Genomic DNA, 18,777 nt, shown 5'->3' on the forward strand with positions numbered 1-18,777 from the left:
TGATGTCCATGTAACGCTACCTCTAATGCTGATTGAAACGCTCCAGCAGAACTTGTTTTTTTTGTTCGTTTTCACAAACAAAACCTCTTTCTTTCGCTGGTCCAAATATTATTCACTGTATTACGACTACAAATGAGACCAACATGCAACAGCCAAACAGCTTGTTATTAGTGCGAATCTTTCTTGGATTAACCCACAGACGTAAAACAGATTTTATGTTTCAGTTATGGGGAAGTGCAAGTTTAGCGATACTTGGCTTGGAAAAAAGGTTGGTTAAGGCCAGTTGCTAACAACATATTTGGTGCATGTGTTTTTGAATTTGTGATATAGGTCTTAAATTTTATTCTTAATGTCTTAAAAAGGTTTTAAACAGTCTCAAATTTCAGTTTGTGAAACCTGCAGAAACATTGTGATATAGGACCTTTCCATTAGTGTCATAAAACACTGGAAATTGTGTTTAAGTTCTGTCGGTTGTACATGCTTGTGGAATATCCCGAATTCTAGAGAACAAGCTACTGTATTAAATGCTAATATACAGACAGGACTACTGTATAATGATTTAGACTGGGACACAAAGTCTTGCCTTGCCATGGATTTTTCTTGCAGTGCCTTTAAACCCAGAACTCGTCCTATTATAATTCCACTTTCACTCCATTCACGTTATGGCAATCTATCGACAGGCAGATTGGCATGTCCAAGCAGATATTAGAAACACTATTGGGTTAAAAACCTGCCAGATTTTGATTGCCTAATGATTGTGGATTATTTTCCAAAACATGTGTTTAATCTTTGGCATTTTATTTGGATTTGCTTGTTGTGTTTTTGGTTTGCTTTATTGTTTGTTAGTTTGTTTTGTTAAGTTCGTATTGTAAAATAATGCATGTATTTGGACTCAAAAGGAGGAGTGCTGTATATGAATAATGATTATGATGTGGATGATGATAATGATGATAACGACAACAACAGCAACACTTATTATTGTAAAAAATTATTTGTAAAGATTGCATATAAAAATTATGATGTGATGGAGACAATGATGATGATGGTGGTGGTGGTGATGAAGACCAATACAACATCTAGAAGTAGTGGTAGTAGTAGTTGTAGTAGTAGTAGTTGTAGTAGTAGTAGTGGTAGTAGTAGTTGTTGTTGTAGTAGTGGTAGTAGTTGTAGTCGTGGTGGTAGAAGTAGTAGTTGTAGTAGTAGTAGTGGTGGTAGTAGTAGTAGTAGTGGTAGTAGTGGTGGTAGTAGTAGTAGTAGTGGTAGTAGTGGTGGTAGTAGTAGTAGTAGTAGTTGTTGTAGTAGTAGTGGTAGTAGTAGTTGTAGTCATGGTGGTAGTAGTGGTAGTAGTGGTGGTAGTAGTAGTGGTAGTGGTGGTAGTAGTAGTAGTAGTAGTAGTAGTGGTAGTAGTAGCAGTAGTAGTAGTAGTAGTAGACGTGGTGATTGTAGTAGTAGTAGTGGTGGTAGTAGTAGTAGTGGTGGTAGTAGTAGTAGTAGTAGTGGTGGTAGTAGTAGTAGTAGTAGTAGTAGTTGTAGCAGTAGTGGTAGTAGTAGTTGTAGTCATGGTGGTAGTAGTGGTAGTAGTGGTGGTAGTAGTAGTAGTAGTGGTGCTAGTAGTAGTAGTGGTGGTAGTAGTAGTAGTTGTAGTAGTAGTGGTAGTAGTAGTTGTAGTCGTGGTGGTAGTAGTAGTAGTAGTAGTAGTGGTGGTGGTAGTAGTAGTGGTGGTAGTAGTAGTTGTAGTAGTAGTGGTAGTAGTAGTTGTAGTCGTGGTGGTGGTAGTAGTAGTGGTGGTAGTAGTAGTGGTGGTAGTAGTAGTAGTAGTAGTTGTAGTAGTAGTGGTAGTAGTAGTTGTATTCGTGGTGGTAGTAGTGGTAGTAGTGGTGGTAGTAGTAGTAGTAGTAGTAGTAGTGGTAGTAGTAGCAGTAGTAGTAGTGGTAGTAGTAGTAGTTGTAGTGGTAGTAGTTGTGGTAGTAGTAGTAGTAGTAGTAGTAGTAGTTGTAGTAGTAGTAGTAGTGGTAGAAGTAGTAGTAGTAGTAGTATTAGTAGTAGTGGTAGTAGTAGTAGTAGTAGAAGTTGTCGTTGTAGTAGTAGTAGTAGTAGTGGTGGTAGTAGTAGTTGTAGTAGTAGTAGTAGTAGTAGCGGTGGTAGTAGTAGTAGTAGTAGTGGTAGTAGTAGTAGTAGACGTGGTGGTTGTAGTAGTAGTTGTAGTGGTAGTAGTTGTGGTAGTAGTAGTTGTAGTAGTAGTAGTAGTGGTAGAAGTAGTAGTAGTAGTAGTATTAGTAGTAGTGGTAGTAGTAGTAGTAGTAGAAGTTGTCGTTGTAGTAGTAGTAGTAGTAGTGGTGGTAGTAGTAGTTGTAGTGGTAGAAGTAGTAGTAGTAGTAGTATTAGTAGTAGTAGTAGTAGTAGAAGTTGTCGTTGTAGTAGTAGTAGTAGTAGTGGTGGTAGTAGTAGTTGTAGTAGTAGTAGTAGTAGTAGTAGTAGCGGTGGTAGTAGTAGTAGTAGTAGTGGTGGTGGTAGTAGTAGTAGTAGTAGTAGTAGTAGTAGTAGTGGTGGTGGTAGTAGTAGAAGGAGAAGTGGTGGTGGTAGTAGTAGTAGTAGTGGTTGTAGCAGTAGTAGTAGTGGTGGTAGTAGTAGCGGTAGTAGTAGCAGTAGTAGTAGTAGTAGTAGTAGTAGTAGTAGTAGTAGTAGTGGTGGTAGTAGTAGTAGTAGTAGTAGTAGTAGTAGAAGTAGTAGTAGTAAAATGTGATGGTTGTAGTAGTAGTAGTAGTAGTAGAAGTGGTGGTTGTAGTAGTAGTGGTGGAAGTAGTAGTAGTAGAAGTAGTTGTAGTAGAAGTGGTAGTAGTAGCAGTAGTTGTAGTAGTAGTAGTAGCGGTAGTAGCAGCTGTAGCAGTAGCAGTAGTAGTAATAGCAGTAGTAGCAGTAGTAGTAGCTGTAGTAGTAGCAGTAGCGGTAGTAGCAGCAGTAGAAGTAGCGGTAGTAGTAGTAGCAGTAGAAGTAGCGGTAGTAGTAGTAGCAGTAGTAGTAGCGGTAGTAGTAGCAGTAGTAGCGGTAGTAGTAGCAGTAGCGGTAGTAGTAGCGGTAGTAGCAGTGGTAGCGGTAGTAGCGGTAGTAGTAGCGGTAGCGGTAGTTGCGGTAGCGGTAGTAGCGGTAGCGGTAGTTGCGGTAGTAGTAGCGGTAGTAGTAGCGGTAGTAGTTGCGGTAGTAGTAGCGGTAGTAGTAGCGGTAGTGGTAGTTGTGGTAGTAGTAGTAGCGGTAGTAGTAGCGGCAGTAGTAGTAGCGGTAGTAGTAGTAGTAGCGGTTGTAGTAGTAGTAGTAGCGGTAGTAGTAGTAGTAGTAGCATTGATAGTAGTTGTGGTAGTGGAGGTAGTGGAGGCTTATCGGTTAAGGCATTTATGAATGTTATGAGATCAAATCCCAACCAGACTGAAGCGGCCACTCTTTATAACCTCATGCTCAATTATATTAATGAGATAAATGTAATTCGCTCTGGATAAGGGCGTCTGCCAAATGCTATAAATGTAGTATTAATAGTCAGATGGAATAATTCTTTCTGATGACTCATGTCCCACTCATGAAATATTTTCGGCTCTAAATAAGAAAACTCCCAGTTTTTTATATTCTCAGATAGATTAACTGTCCCAGCAACTATACAACAGTCTAGGGAAGAACACTGTGGGAAAAGATTAACCTCAGAGTACTTTTTAAATAAACTTTAAAAAACAATCAATCTATCTATCTATCTATCTATCTATCTATCTATCTATCTATCTATCTATCTATCTATCTATCTATCTATCTATCTATCTAGATAGTACATATATGTGGTACATATATATGATGAATCTCAAACTGTATATAACATATAAATCTCATGAACTATACTAAAACTAAAATATATGTAATATAAAATGGCAAAGTTTTGTAAAATAATAATTTATTTAAAATTATCCAGAATTCTGAAATTAAAAAAAAAAAATAATTGTATTTATCTCTAACAACCCAAACAAAATGTTCATCATGAAAATCTAAAAAAAAAAAGAATGGCCAAATAAGTATTTTGTACTTAAGATCAAACTCTTGATGTCACCCAAATGAGGATGGGTTCCCCTTTAGAATCTGGTTCCTCTCAAGGTTTCTTCCTCATTAAATCTAAAGGAGTTTTTCCTTGTCACAGTCGCCATGGCTTGCTCATCAGGGATAAATACACACCATTCACCTTGACTGTTGAATTCTGTAAAGCTGCTTTGAGACAATGTCTGTTGTGAAAAGCCCTATACAAATAAACTTGACTTGACTTGAGGTGCGTCAAATCACACTTAGCTCTTAGAATATTTGTTTTTATTTGTTATATTTGTCCATTGATTAACCCAGCCATTATGGATGCACAAGCCAGTGCACTCTTAGTGCCGGTCCCAAGCCCGGGTAAATGGGGAGGGTTGCATTAGGAAGGGCATCCAGCGTAAAACATGTGCCAAATCAAATATGCGGATCACAAATGAGAATTTCATACCGAATCGGTCGAGGCCCGGGTTAACAACGACCGCCACAGGTATTGTTAGCCGACAGGGTACCGGTGGAAATTGGGCTACTGTTGGCCGAAGGAGGAGGAGGAGAGGAGGAAGACGTCTACGGAGATGGCAGGGAAAGGAGCAGTGTAGGAGAGTGGAGGTTCGGGTTGGTACTTTAAATGTTGGTACTATGACGGGTAAAGGGAGAGAGGTAGCTGATATGATGGAGAGGAGAAAGGTAGATATGTTGTGTGTTCAGGAGACCAAGTGGAAAGGGAGTAAGGCCAGGAACATTGGAGGTGGGTTTAAACTGTTTTATCATGGTGTGGATGGAAAGAGAAATGGTGTAAGGGTGATTATGAAGGAAGAGTACAGTAAGAGTGTAGTGGAGGTGAAGAGAGTTTCTGATAGGGTGATGATCGTGAAGGTGGAAGTTGAAGGGATGATGATAAATGTCATCAGTGCCTATGCTCCCCAAGTTGGCTGTGAGATGGAGGAGAAGGAAAAATTCTGGAGTGAATTAGATGAAGTGGTAGATGGTGTACCTAGGAAAGAACGATTGGTGATTGGGGCAGACTTTAATGGGCATGTAGGTGAAGGGAACAGAGGTGATGAGGAGGTGATGGGTAGGTATGGTTTAAAGGAGAGGAATGTGGAAGGGCAAATGGTGGTAGATTTTGCTAAAAGGATGGAAATGGCAGTGGTGAACACTTATTTTAAGAAGAAGGAGGATCATAGGGTGACGTATACGAGTGGAGGAAGGTGCACACAGGTGGACTATTTGCTATGCAGGAGATGCAACCTGAAGGAGATTGGAGACTGTAAGGTGTTGGCAGGGGACAGTGTAGCTAGACAGCATCGGATGGTGGTCTGTAGGATGGTTTTGGAGGCGAAGAAGAAGAGGAGGAGAGTGAGGACTGAAAGAAGAATAGGATGGTGGAAACTTAAGGAGGAAGAGTGTAGTGTGAGGTTTAGGGAAGAGGTCAGACAGAGGCTCGGAGTTGTTGAAGAGGTGTTGGATGATTGGGCAACTACTGCAGGAGTGATGAGGGAGGCAGCTAGAAAAGTACTTGGTGTGACATCTGGAAAAAGAAAGCAAGACAAGGAGACGTGGTGGTGGAATGAGGAAGTGCAGGAGAGCATAAGGAGAAAGAGGTTGGCAAAACAAAAGTGGGATAGACAGAGTGATGAGAAAAGTAGGCAGGAGTACAAGGAGATGCGGCAGCAGGTAAAGAGGGATGTGGCGAAAGCCAAGGAAAAAGCATATGAGGAGCTGTATGAGAGGTTGGACACTAAGGAAGGAGAAAAGGATTTATACCGATTGGCCAGGCAGAGGGACCGAGCTGGGAAGGATGTACTGCAAGTTAGAGCAGTAAAGGATGGAGAGGGAAATGTCTTGACTAGTGAGGAGAGTGTGTTGAGAAGGTGGAGGGAGTATTTTGAGCAGCTGATGAATGAGGAAAATCAGAGAGAGAGAAGGTTGGACGATGTGGAGTTGGTGAAGCAGGATGTAGATAGGATTAGTAAGGAGGAAGTGAGTGCAGCGATTAAGAGGATGAAGAGTGGAAAGTCGGTTGGACCAGATGACATACCGGTAGAAGCGTGGAGATGTTTAGGTGAAATGGCAGTGGAGTTTTTGACCAGGTTGTTTAACAGGATTTTGGAAGGTGAGAAGATGCCTGAGGAATAGAGAAAAAGTGTGCTGGTACCGATCTTCAAGCATAAAGGAGATGTGCAGTCTTGCAGTAACTACAGGGGAATTAAGTTGATCAGTCACACCATGAAGTTATGGGAAAGAGTAGTGGAAGCCAGGCTGAGAGAAGAGGTGACAATCTGTGAGCAACAGTATTGTCTCATGCCGAGGAAGAGCACCACAGATGCCTTATTTGCTTTGAGGATGTTGATGGAGAAGTATAGAGAAGGACAGAAGGAATTGCATTGTGTATTTGTGGATTTAGAGAAAGCGTAAGACAGAGTGCCAAGAGAGGAGTTCTGGTATTGTATGAGGAAGTCAGGTGTGTCAGAGAAGTATGTGAGGGTGGTGCAGGACATGTATGAGGACAGTGTGTCGGCAGTGAAGTGTGCAGTAGGTACGACAGACTGGTTCGGGGTGAAGGTTGGACTGCATTAAGGATCGGCCCTGAGCCCTTTCCTGTTTGCAGTGGTGAAGGACAGGTTGACGGACGAGGTCAATCAGGAGTCTCCCTGGACTATGATGTTTGCGGATGATATTGTCATTTGTGGTGAGAGTAGGGAGCAGGTTGAGAAGAGCCTGGAGAGGTGGAGATATGCGTTGGAGAGAAGGGGAATGAGAGTCAGTAGGAGTAAGACAGAGTACATGTGTGTGAATGAGAGGGAGGGCAGTGGAGTGATGCAGTTGCAGGGAGAAGAGCTGGAAAAGGTGGAGGAGTTCAGGTACCTGGGGTCAACAGTGCAAAGTAATGGAGAGTGTGTTAGAGAAGTAAAGAAAAGAGTGCAGGCAGGGTGGAGTGGGTGGAGAAGAGTGACAGGAGTGATTTGTGATAGTAGGGTATCTGCAAGAATGAAAGGGAAAGTTTATAGGACTGTGGTGAGACCTGCGATGTTGTATGGATTAGAGACAGTGGCATTGAGTAAAAGACAGGAGATGGAGCTGGAGGTGGCAGAGCTGAAGATGTTAAGGTTTTCGTTGGGAGTGACGAGGATGGACAAGATTAGAAATGGGTTTATTAGAGGGACAGCGCAAGTAGGATGTTTTGGGGACAAGGTGAGGGAGGCGAGATTGAGATGGTTTGGACATATGCAAAGAAGGGACATAAATTATATTGGTAGAAGAATGCTGAGGATGGAGCCACCAGGAAGGAGGAAAAGCCTTCCAAATAGGAGGTTCATGAATGTGGTGAGGGAAGACATGCAGGTAGTTGGTGTGAAAGAGGCAAATGTAGAGGACAGGGTGGTATGGAGACGGATGATCCGCTGTGGCGACCCCTATTGGGAGCAGCTGAAAGAAGAAGAAGAAGATATTTAAAGAAGAAGATGATTACTAATGGTTCTTCTACTTTGTGATATGAAACTGTAATTTTATTTGTTAATTGAAGATCCTTTTTTGAAAGAATATTTGACAACTTTTTATTTATTTATTTTTTTTTATTCGCATTAAGAAGAGACCGTCGTGTTGATTTTGGTTAATGCAGTGTACAATTTAGTGTGCAATTCAAATTGTATTTTAGATAACTACCTCAGAAAAAACTGTTTTAGGCTTTTCACTAGCATGTGTCTTGGTGTTGAGGACTAGTGCATCTTTGAGAATATTCAAGTACTGTTTAAATCAGATACTTTAAGACTTGTACTCAAGTCACATTCATATTAGTGGTCTTTTAACTCAAGTTCTGAGTAAGGTATCTATACTTTTATCCAAGTATGATTTTCAGGTACTCTTTACAACTCTGCATATTCCTGTATGTTAAAATTAATTACAGTCCCATTATACAGAAGAGAAGGTTGAGAGCCTTGCTTAAGGGCCAAAAATTGGTAAATTGGCAGTGCTGTGGTTTGACCCACTTACCTTCCGAGCAATAACATAATGCTTTAACCATTACGCTCCCACTTGCCCAAAAACCACTTGACAGCCTTTAGGCAGTTTATTGCCATTTTACAGTTTGCATTTCACAGGGTCTGGTAGACCCACTTATCCAGAGCTGGATCTCATTTTTGATACAACAGAGCAGTAAAAAACTTTGCTCAAGGGCCCACAAGACCTCACAGCCCCAACATCTCCAACAAGTCCAACATCTTTAACCACTGAGCTTTCACTTCCTGCAAAGTTCTAAGCCATGCAAATGGAATGAAACCCAATAAGTCACGGATAAAACATGCAAACGACTACACAGACAGAAAACAGAATTTGAGGGGCCCTGCTTGCATTTACTGAATAAACATTAGATAGCAATATAAGCAGACGTCCGCTGCCTCATTTGAAACTCATTCCCTGGTATTTCCATTTTATTCCCATGCTCCATGACATTTATAGCATTTGGCACCCTCAACCAGAGTGACTTACAACTGAGCAGAGGAAGGTTGGTGGTGGCGGGATTTAAACTTGTGACAAAGTCCAATGCCAATGTTTCCTTATAACATTTGCTTTTTCTTTTCTATTTTTTTTTTATAATAAACATTTTGTTTTAGTCGTAAGAGATAAATATAATATTTGTATTACATTGTATTACAATATATATGATAGTTTTATTACAGATTTTCATAATTAATTTTACAAAACGTTTTCTTTTCCTTAAGCGTACTCTGTAACGAGATAGCTTGACATTGCATGCAAGGAAACATTTGGTCTAGCCACCACCACAACCCTTCCCCAAAGCTACAGTGCATCCAGAAAGTATTTACAGCGCTTCACTTTTTCCACATTTTATGTTGCAGCCTTATTCCAAAATGGATTAAATTAATTATTTTTCTCAAAATTCTACAAAAAATACCCCATAATGACAACATGAAAGGAGTTTGTTTAAAATATTTGCAAATGTATTAAAAGTATTTACAGCTTTTGCCATGGCACTCAAAATTGACCTCGGGTGCATCCTGTTTCCACTGACCATCCTTGAGATTCAATTCATTTCAATTCATTTTTAATTTCTATAGCGCTTTTAACAATGAACATTGTCTCAAAGCAGCTTTACACAGATAATGTGGTGAATATGTTCTTTATAAGTGTAAGTTTGGCTGCACAGAGTGGCCTCCAGTCGAAGAGAACACTATCTAGAGGCAGGCCTGGACGAAATGGGAAGATCCATGGAGGGGGGAGGGGCAGAAACAGTGATCACTGGAACCTCAGGAGATGCTTCTACAACTTGACTGGAGCCCACCTGTGGTAAATTCAGTTAATTGGACACGATTTAAAAGACACACACCTGTCTATAGAAGGGCCCACAGTTAACAGTGCATGTCAGAGCACAAACTAAGCCATGAAATTGTCCAAGGAATTGTCTGTAGACTTTCGAGACAGGATTGTATCGAGGCACAGATCTGGGGAAGAGTACAGGAAAACTTTGCACAGTGACCTCAATCATCTGTAAATAGAAGAAGTTTGGAACCACCAGGACTCTTCCTAATGTGGGTCACCTGGCCAAACTGAGCAATCGGGGGAAGCATATATCAGGGAGGTGACTAAGAACCTGGTGGTCAATTGGAAAGAGCTCCAGCATTTCTCTGTTGAAAAAGGAAAACCTTCCAAAAGAACAACCATCTCTGCAGCACTCCACCAATCAGAACTGTATGTTAGACTGGCCTGACAGAAGCCATCCCTCAGTAAAAAACACCACATCCCACCCCCGGCACCCTAAGCATCATGTCTGGAGGAAACCATCATCTCCTGGCCAATACAATCCCTACAGTGAAGCATGGTGGTGGCAGCATCAGGTTGTGAGGATGTTTTTCAGTGGCAGGAACTGGGAGACTATTCAGGATAGGGGGAAAGATTAATGCAGCCATGTACAGAGACATCCTTTATGAAAACCTGCTCCAGAGCACACTGGACCTCAGACTGGGGTGACGGTTCATCTTCCAACAGGACAACAATCCTAACCACACAGCCAAGATAACAAAGGAGTGGCTACGGGACGACTCTGTGAATGTCATTGAGTTGCCCAGCCAGAGCCCAGACTTGAACTCGAATGAACATCTCTGGAGAAATCTGAAAACAGCAGTGCACCAATGCTTCTTATCCAACCTGATTGAGCTTGAGAGGTCGGAAGAAGAATGGGAGAAGCTGCCCCAAAAGTAGGTGTCCCAAGCTTGTAGCATCAAAATCAAAAAGACTTGAGGCAGTAATTGGTGCCAAATGATCTTCAACAAAGTATTGAGCAAAGGCTGTGAATATTGTGATTTTTTTTTCTTTTTCATTTTTCATTTTTCATAAATTTGCATTTCAAACAAACTTCTTTCATGTTGTCTTTATGTATGTATTTTTGTAGAATTTGAGAAAAATAATTTTCCATTTCAGAATAAGGCTTTAGCGGGAAATATGAAACAAGTGAGACGCTGTTAATACTTTCCGGATGCACTATAAACACATTTTACAGAGCAGATTCAATTCAATTCAATTCATTTTTATTTGTATAGTGCTTTTAACAATGAACATTGTCTCAAAGCAGCTTTACACAGATAATGTGGTGATTAAACGTAAATATGTTCTTTGTAAGTATGTTTGTCCCTGATGAGCAACTGTGGCAAGGAAAAACTCCCCGAGATGGCATAAGGAAGAAACCTTGAGAGGAACCAGACTCAAGAGGGAACCCATCCTCATCTGGGTTGCACCAAATGTCCATTTGAAGCAGATATACAATGCTGCGGGGTACAGTGATGACGATCAAAAGACATTTCTGTAGCAAAGCACAACCTTGAAATCAAATGAGATCAATGCACAGGTGAGTTATTGAAAATATTGATAGATTCTTTAATGAACTGTTTCAGGTCTATTTAAATACAGTAAATACAGTAAATCATTGCTTCCTGTGCACGGTGGCTGTTGGGCGAGTCTTTATCTGCAAAACTTCAGGTATCGGACGGCCGCTTTTTCCCAAGAAATCCAATCCCGTGATCCATTCGACGTCTCTGACACGTACCTGGTGGAACCAAAGCAAGTCCTCAACCCAATGTGACTCCTCCTGGTTGCTCTGCATGGAAAAGAAGCCGCTGTTAATTTCGAACTAACCACATGCTCATTATAGAGTTATTATTGTGTTAATAATAACCCCAGTGTTGTGTGTGGCATGTATTTATCTTTCTCCTATTTCTCATTTACCCCCCTCCCTCCCTTTTGTCTTGCTTTTCTCCAGTTGTAGACCCTGTTTCCATTCATTGGGGCATTACAGAGAATTGCTGCACCCATCGGGGATGTAGATGTCACCAATTAAAGCTGTGTTGCGGAAGCAGAGAGAGAGATGGGTAAAGAAAAACCAGGCTCACACTGTGCAATTTTGGCCATGATTTTGGTCGTCTGAAATAAATCTTAAAAATCCTAAAATATTTCTATAATCCTGGGCTAAAATCTGTAATCTTGGATTGCTGGTTTGTTGACGGAAAGACGATTAATAGCTGTTGCAATCATTTATTTCCACTGATGAAGTTCTAGCAGTGTCAGAAGATTTAAGACTCTTTCCTCCAATGTGACTTCTCTTACAACGACCGTTAAACCAAGAAGCGCCAAACCTGATGATGCAATTAGCGCGACAACTTCAAACCATCTCAGGGAAAATGTCGAAGCGAGTCAGCCAAGACCTGCTACACACACGTCGTCTCTGTTTTTATTTTCAAGGCATGTCATGAACAAAATGAACGCTGTTTTTAGTTGCTGTTAGCTAACATTTTAGCAAGAGTATGCTGGTCTTGCTTTGGCTTATTTATTCTGCAGGAAAGGCCATATTGCCATCTACAGGATATTGAAGGTCCTCAGAGGTGGGAAGTAAAGTAATAAATACTTAACGTAATAAATACGTAACAAATACTTTGTTACTGTACTTAAGTAGATTTTTCTGTTATCAGTACTTAACTTTTTACTTTTACTCATTACATTTTTACACAAATATCTGTACTTTTAACTTCTTACATTTTTATAACAGCCTCGTTACTTTTTGTATTATTTCTTCTCTTGAGCGCTGTTTCCAGCATTTTTCACCATCTCACTGGTGTTTTATTTCCTGGCTATCAGACGTAGATGTTGGCAAGTCGAAACTAACAATGAGCAAGGCAACAAGAGGAATGGTTCATGTGAATTGAGAGGGAGTCACAGATTTTTATATATACAATATATATATATATATATATATATATAGGTCTCCTGGTGGTCTAGTGGTTAAGATGCAGCGCTCCCAGCGCTGCGACCCGGGTTCGATTCCCGGTCAGGGAACCATCCCCAGCCACTCTTAGTGCCGGTCCCAAGCCCGGATAAATTGGGGAGGGTTGCGTTAGGAAGGGCATCCAGCGTAAAACATGTGCCAAATCAAACGTGCGGAGGATCCGCTGTGGCGACCCCTAACGGGAGAAGCCGAAAAGAAACTTTATATATATATATATATATATATATATATATATATATATATATACAAAACTTCTGGGTCACCTGACATTTCCTGCTATATGTGGTTCTTTTCCAAACTGTTACCACAAAGCTGGAGGCACTCAGTTGTACGTCTTTAGTTGCGCTATAATCAAATTTTGCATTCACTTGAACTTGGAAACCCAAAACCTGTTTCAGCATGGCGATGCCCATGTGCACAAAGTGAGCTCCTGGAAGATCTGGTTACATGCTTTAGAGAGGAAGATCTTGAGTGGCCTGCTATAGAGCTCTGATCTCATCTCTACTGAACGCCTTTGGGATGAATGTATACACTGACTGCGCCCCAGATCTCCTCACCTACATCAGTACCTGCCTTTCATAACACCCTTGTGTCTAATGAACACAAATACCCATAAGCACACTGCAAAATGTAGTGGAACATCTTCCCAGAAAAGTGGAGGGAATTATAGGAGCAAATTGGGACTAAATGTTAAATTAAATGCTCAAAAATTACATAACGTACTTATGACCTCAATACTTTTAGAAATATAGTGTATACGGTGAGGAAAATGAGTATTTGAACACCCTGCTATTTTGCAAGTTCTCATACATAAAAAATCCAGAAATCACAATGTATGATTTTCTAACTATTTATTTGTATGATACAGCTGCAAATAAGTATTTGAACACCTGAGAAAGTTAATATTTGGTACAGTAGCCTTTGTTTGCAATTTTAGAGGTCAAACGTTTCCTGCAGTTTTTCACCAGGTTTGCACACACTGCAGGAGGGATTTTGGCCCACTCCTCCACACAGATCTTCTCTAGATCAATCAGGTTTCTGGCCTGTCGCAGAGAAACATGTAGTTTGAGCTCCCTCCAAAGATTCTCTATTGGGTTTAGGTCTGGAGACTGGCTAGGCCATGCCAGAACCTTGATATGCTTCTTACAGAGCCACTCCTTGGTTATCCTGGCTGTGTGCTTCAGGTCATTGTCATGTTGGAAGACCCAGCCTCGACCCATCTTCAATGCTCTAACTGAGGGAAGGAGGTTGTTCCCCAAAATCTCGCAATACATGGCCCCGGTCATCCTCTCCTTAATACAGTGCGGTCGCCCTGTCCCATGTGCAGAAAAACACCCCCAAAGCATGATGCTACCACCCCCATGCTTCACAGTAGGGATGGTGTTCTTGGGATGGTACTCATCATTCTTCTTCCTCCAAACACGTTTAGTGGAATTTTGACCCAAAAGTTCTATTTTCGTCTCATCTGACCACATGACTTTCTCCCATGACTCCTCTGGATCATCCGAATGGTCATTGGCAAACTTAAGACGTGCCTGGACATGTGCTGGTTTAAGCAGGGGAACCTTCCGTGCCATGCATGATTTCAAACCATGACGTCTTAGTGTATTACCAACAGTAACCTTGGAAACGGTGGTCCCAGCTCTTTTCAGGTCATTGACCAGCTCCTCCCGTGTAGTTCTGGGCTGATTCTCACCTTCCCTAGGATCATTGAGACCCCACGAGGTGAGATCTTGCATGGAGCCCCAGTCCGAGGGAGATTGACAGTCATCTTTAGCTTCTTCCATTTTCTAATGATTGCTCCAACAGTGGACCTTTTTTTTACCAAGCTGCTTCGCAATTTCCTGGTAGCCCTTTCCAGCCTTGTGGAGGTGTACAATTTTGTCTCTAGTGTCTTTGGACAGCTCTTTGGTCTTGGCCATGTTAGTAGTTGGATTCTTACTGATTGTATGGGGTGGACAGGTGTCTTTATGCAGCTAACGACCTCAAACAGGTGCATCTAATTTAGGATAATAAATGTAGTGGAGGTGGACATTTTAAAGGCATAATAACAGGTCTTTGAGGGTCAGAATTCTAGCTGATAGACAGGTGTTCAAATACTTATTTGCAGCTGTATCATACAAATAAATAGTTAAAAAAATCATATATTGTGATTTCTGGATTTTTTTTTTTTAGATTATGTCTCACAGTGGACATGCACCTACGATGACAATTTCAGACCCCTCCATGATTTCTAAGTGGGAGAACTTGCAAAATAGCAGGGTGTTCAAATACTTATTTTCCTCACTGTAGATAGATTTTTTTCATTGTTTGATATATGGTTCATTCTGGCATGTTAAAGAGGCTGTTGTGTTTATCTTGGTTAATGCAGTGTGCAATTTCATTTGTATTTCATATTAAACCTGATTAATGACAGGGTGGGGAATCCTCAGGGTGGAGAAATAAGCCCCTTGGGGCACACTAATAATCACTAATCAAACTTCTGCCAACATTCGTCACTCATGTGTAGTGTGATGTATGTAATGACAAGACTAATCTGGAATTAACGCAAAATCAAATTACATTACTTAAAATACCTCATCAGCTCTCAACGAAAACGCCCAACAAGCTAGTCGCTATTTGAAATCATAGAAGGCAAAATAGTTCCTGTCAGAACATGACACTGATTTAATAGAGGAGTGTAGAGTGATGGACCACAAACATCTGTCGGTCTCTCTGTGTACATGTTTGGAAAACCGGGAAATTGCAATTAAGAATAAAATTAAAGCCAAATAAATCTCCCAGTCACAGAAAATGAACATGACACGTAGACAGTGGTGGGTGTGTGTGTGTGTGTGTGTGTGTGTGTGTGTGTGTGTGTGTGTGTGTGTGTGTGTGTGTGTGTGTGTGTGTGTGTGCACGCCTGCTCACCATGCAGCTTTCAGAGTTGTTGGGTCGGTGTGGGATTAGAAACGACACTGTATGTAATTGGCCTTTACACTTGCTCACTGTCTGATTTGAGTCCGAGCAGCTCGTCAAGATGGCAAAGTAATGTGTGGGGATGGGGATACGAGTGCCTGTAACAAACCTACACACACACACACACACACACACACACACACACACACACACACACACACACACACACACACACACACACACACACAGTATTTAAAGTACAAATTGCTTACTATTACTTCCATAGCTGTGAGCCATAATATGTTGATAGTAATGCATCTGAATCACATTTCAAATTTTACTTGGTAACTACAGGATGTTCCACATTATCAAAATCTACAGAAAAATGTGCTGTTTAAGAAAAATATAGAAAAAGAACAATACTTTAAACAAAACATACTAAAGTAAAAGAAAAATGGCAGATTTTAAAAACTACTTTTAAAAGTAGAAGTAGTAAATGTAACTTTAATTTTCACCTCTGATTATTCTAAACATGTTATATAATAAATATTATAATCCAAATAATTTTTTTAGACATACAGTAATCCCCCACTTTACCGCGGTTTAAATCCCATGCCCCAGGTTTCTCCCGGAATTACATTTGCCACATAACTAATTTGTTTGTCTGATATTCCTGGTCTTTTGTGGATATCACATAGACCAAAAAACTTCAAGGGAATAGTTTTTATGTTAAAAGTTTTATGTTGAAATTATGAAATTTACTAATAAAAATACAATTATTCATTCTAAAATGAAGTAAAATATTAATACAGTACAGTACTGTATACATAAACTATTATTTTTAGGGTGGCGTCAGTTTATCTCGGTGTTACTTTCCAAAACCGCCCACGATAAACGGGAAAAAAAAGCGATAAATGTGGGATTACTGTACTTCAGTAGGACAAGTGCATGAACATGTCCTCCCGCCATCTAGTGGTTAATATAACGATCATCAAACCTGTAAGTCTATCAATTCCTATGAATATTTACATAAACCATACACACAATGTTGCTGCAATCACCAGATCTAAACAATTTTTTCCGATTTATTCATTCATTGTGATTATTGTAATCGTATAGAAAAATGGGGAATATACTATTTTAAAGACTCTAAAAATGTGATCTAATATTTAAATGTAAAATTTGCTATAATAAATACAATGGATATGATTCAATACACTATATGGGCAAAAGTATTAGGAGACCTGACTTTTCCAGCCATTTGTGGTTTTGCCACAAACTGTTACCACAAAGTTGGAGGCAGCAGGGTAGTAGAGCCAAACCTGTTCTAGCCTGACAATGCCCCTATGCACAAAGCCAGCTCCTGGAAGATATGCTTCACATAGTATGAAGTAGAAGATCAACTGGAATGAATGTGAACACTGACTGCACTTCAGGCCTCCTCACCTCACCTACATCAGTACCTGACTTTACTAACACCCTTGTAGGTAAAGAATCTCACAGAAAATCTACACATTGAATAAATTTTGGCATAACAAAAATGACCATCTCCTATATCTTTTAGCTCGATTATTGTAATAAATAGTTCTTTGGATCATACCAAGCTGTCAATAAGAATTAAGTAGATTGCGACTATACATTTTATCATCATAAATAAACAAGTGGCGATAGTTCCAGGAAAAAACTTCCTGAAGAAACCATGAGAGGAACCAGACTCAAAAAGGAACCCATCCTCATCCTCAACACTGAATGTCCATTCATTACAGTTCCTACAGTAGCTTGTTGAGGTTATCAGCTGTCTACTGATGGACACTTAAATCTTATACAAATATTTTATCGTGAATGTCCAAATATCCATTTTCCAAAAACAAATATTTTATTTGTATAGTGCTTTTAAAAAAAAGGGACATCCTCCCAAATTCAGCAGCTTTACAGAAATTAATAAAGCGACTATATATTTCAACATCATAACTGAGACCCTATAAGTGTATCCCCAATGAGTGAGCCAGTGACGACAAGGAAAAACTGCCTGAGACAGAATAAACAAGAAACCTTAAGAGGAACCAGACTCTGACAATGAATGTTTATTCATTACAGTTCTATCCTTGTTGAGGTTATAAACTGTAGCCCTAAGCCATTGTTGCAGACTGTTTATATTAATTACAGCCTAAATCTATCTTCATGGTTCTTGTGTTGAACCTCCACGACAAGTACACTCAAGGATCTTTGGGCTGTTCATTTGAAACCATTATTAGCTGCAGGAAGTGGTTTCCAATTTAAATTAAAGACCAGATTAAATTCTCCACCAGATGTTGGGCATCAGGTTGGATCAAGCTGTGGCAAGGCGAGGCTGAGGCGGGGCCTGTACTTGCGCACACCATCATTGACCGTAACACACAAAACTCCTTAATACTACCAAAGACAAGATTATATTTTTTCTTTTCCCTTTCTTCAAAATAAATATCACCAGTTTACTTTACGTTGATCTCCACTCATATACATATAAAATGTAATCAAACATAATCGATCGGTTTGGAATCCGTGAGCTGAAACGCAAAGCTATAAACCTAAAAGCAGAGACATACTGCTTGATCTGGTCCATAGAGTCAAAACGTCCATCGAAGTTATAATCGAACACAGGTCCTGTCACAACGTTTATGCCGTTATACTGAGAGGAATACTTCAGCAGCAAGACGTCATGGAAATACTGCCACACTCCTGCAAAATACACACACACACACACACACACACACACACACACACACACACCAGTGTAAATAAGCCACATAATACAGCATATTATATTCAAAATAAGTATTCAAGTCAAGTCAAGAAGTTTTTATTGTCATTTCAACCATATATAGCTGACGCAGTACACAGTGAAATGAAACAACGTTCCTCCAGAATCCTGATGCTACATTTACAACAATCACAGAAACAGAAAACACAGGGCTGAGGGCTAGTAAGTGTCCTCACCACATAAATTGCATGTGTGCAACCTGGTGCAAACAGTGCAAAGACAACACAAGACAGTACAAAGACAAAAGACAAAACACAAAATAGCTCCGCCAGTAAACCTGTTGTAACGAGACAAAGTGAACAGTACCAAAAATGTAAACAAAATGTTGTGCAAAAGAGCAAATAGCAGCAATTCAGAAAAGATGTGCAAAAACGGCATGTAAACAGTTAATGGTAATGAAGTGATGTGATGTCAGTGGTACTGAAGTCATGGATTACGAAGTGAGTATGAGTGTGTGTTGAGTCCGGGTTGTACAGATCAGTCACACAGTGTGTGTGTGTGTGTGTGTGTGTGTGTGTGTGTGTGTGTGTGTGTGTGTGTGTGTGTGTGTGTGTGTGTGGGTGTGTGGGTGTGTGTATAAGAGTTCAGTTCAGTTCAGTCCTTTGTTGAGAAGCCTGGTGGCTTGAGGGAAGAAACTGTTACACAGAAAAGTATTGAACTTGTCACCATTGTTCTCAGTAAATATTTTTCTTACTGTAAGGTGCTATTGACATTCGATGCAATATTAAAT

At 40.2% G+C, this 18,777-nt stretch overlaps 1 protein-coding gene across 4 annotated transcripts in view; it reads right to left on the reverse strand.

Moving 5' to 3' along the window:
- Window positions 1-10,919: 10,919 nt before the first annotated feature.
- Window positions 10,920-18,777, reverse strand: part of LOC310729026 (venom phosphodiesterase CdcPDE) — a 56,910-nt gene continuing 49,052 nt past the window's right edge. For 3 of the 4 annotated variants that reach the window (XM_083546981.1, XM_083546980.1, XM_083546983.1), the window contains 3 exons: window positions 17,815-17,965; window positions 15,260-15,416; window positions 10,920-11,167 (listed from right to left, as the gene is read on the reverse strand). In XM_083546981.1, coding sequence (XP_083403107.1) covers window positions 10,994-11,167; window positions 15,260-15,416; window positions 17,815-17,965 — 482 coding nt within the window. In that variant the 3' untranslated portion in view covers window positions 10,920-10,993. The remainder of the gene's footprint in view (window positions 11,168-15,259; window positions 15,417-17,814; window positions 17,966-18,777) is intronic. The other variant, XM_083546982.1, reaches the window with a different exon arrangement.

This window comes from Silurus aristotelis (genome assembly GCF_946808225.1).
Source record: "Silurus aristotelis genome assembly, chromosome: 7".
NCBI classification, from domain to species: Eukaryota; Metazoa; Chordata; class Actinopteri; order Siluriformes; family Siluridae; genus Silurus; species Silurus aristotelis.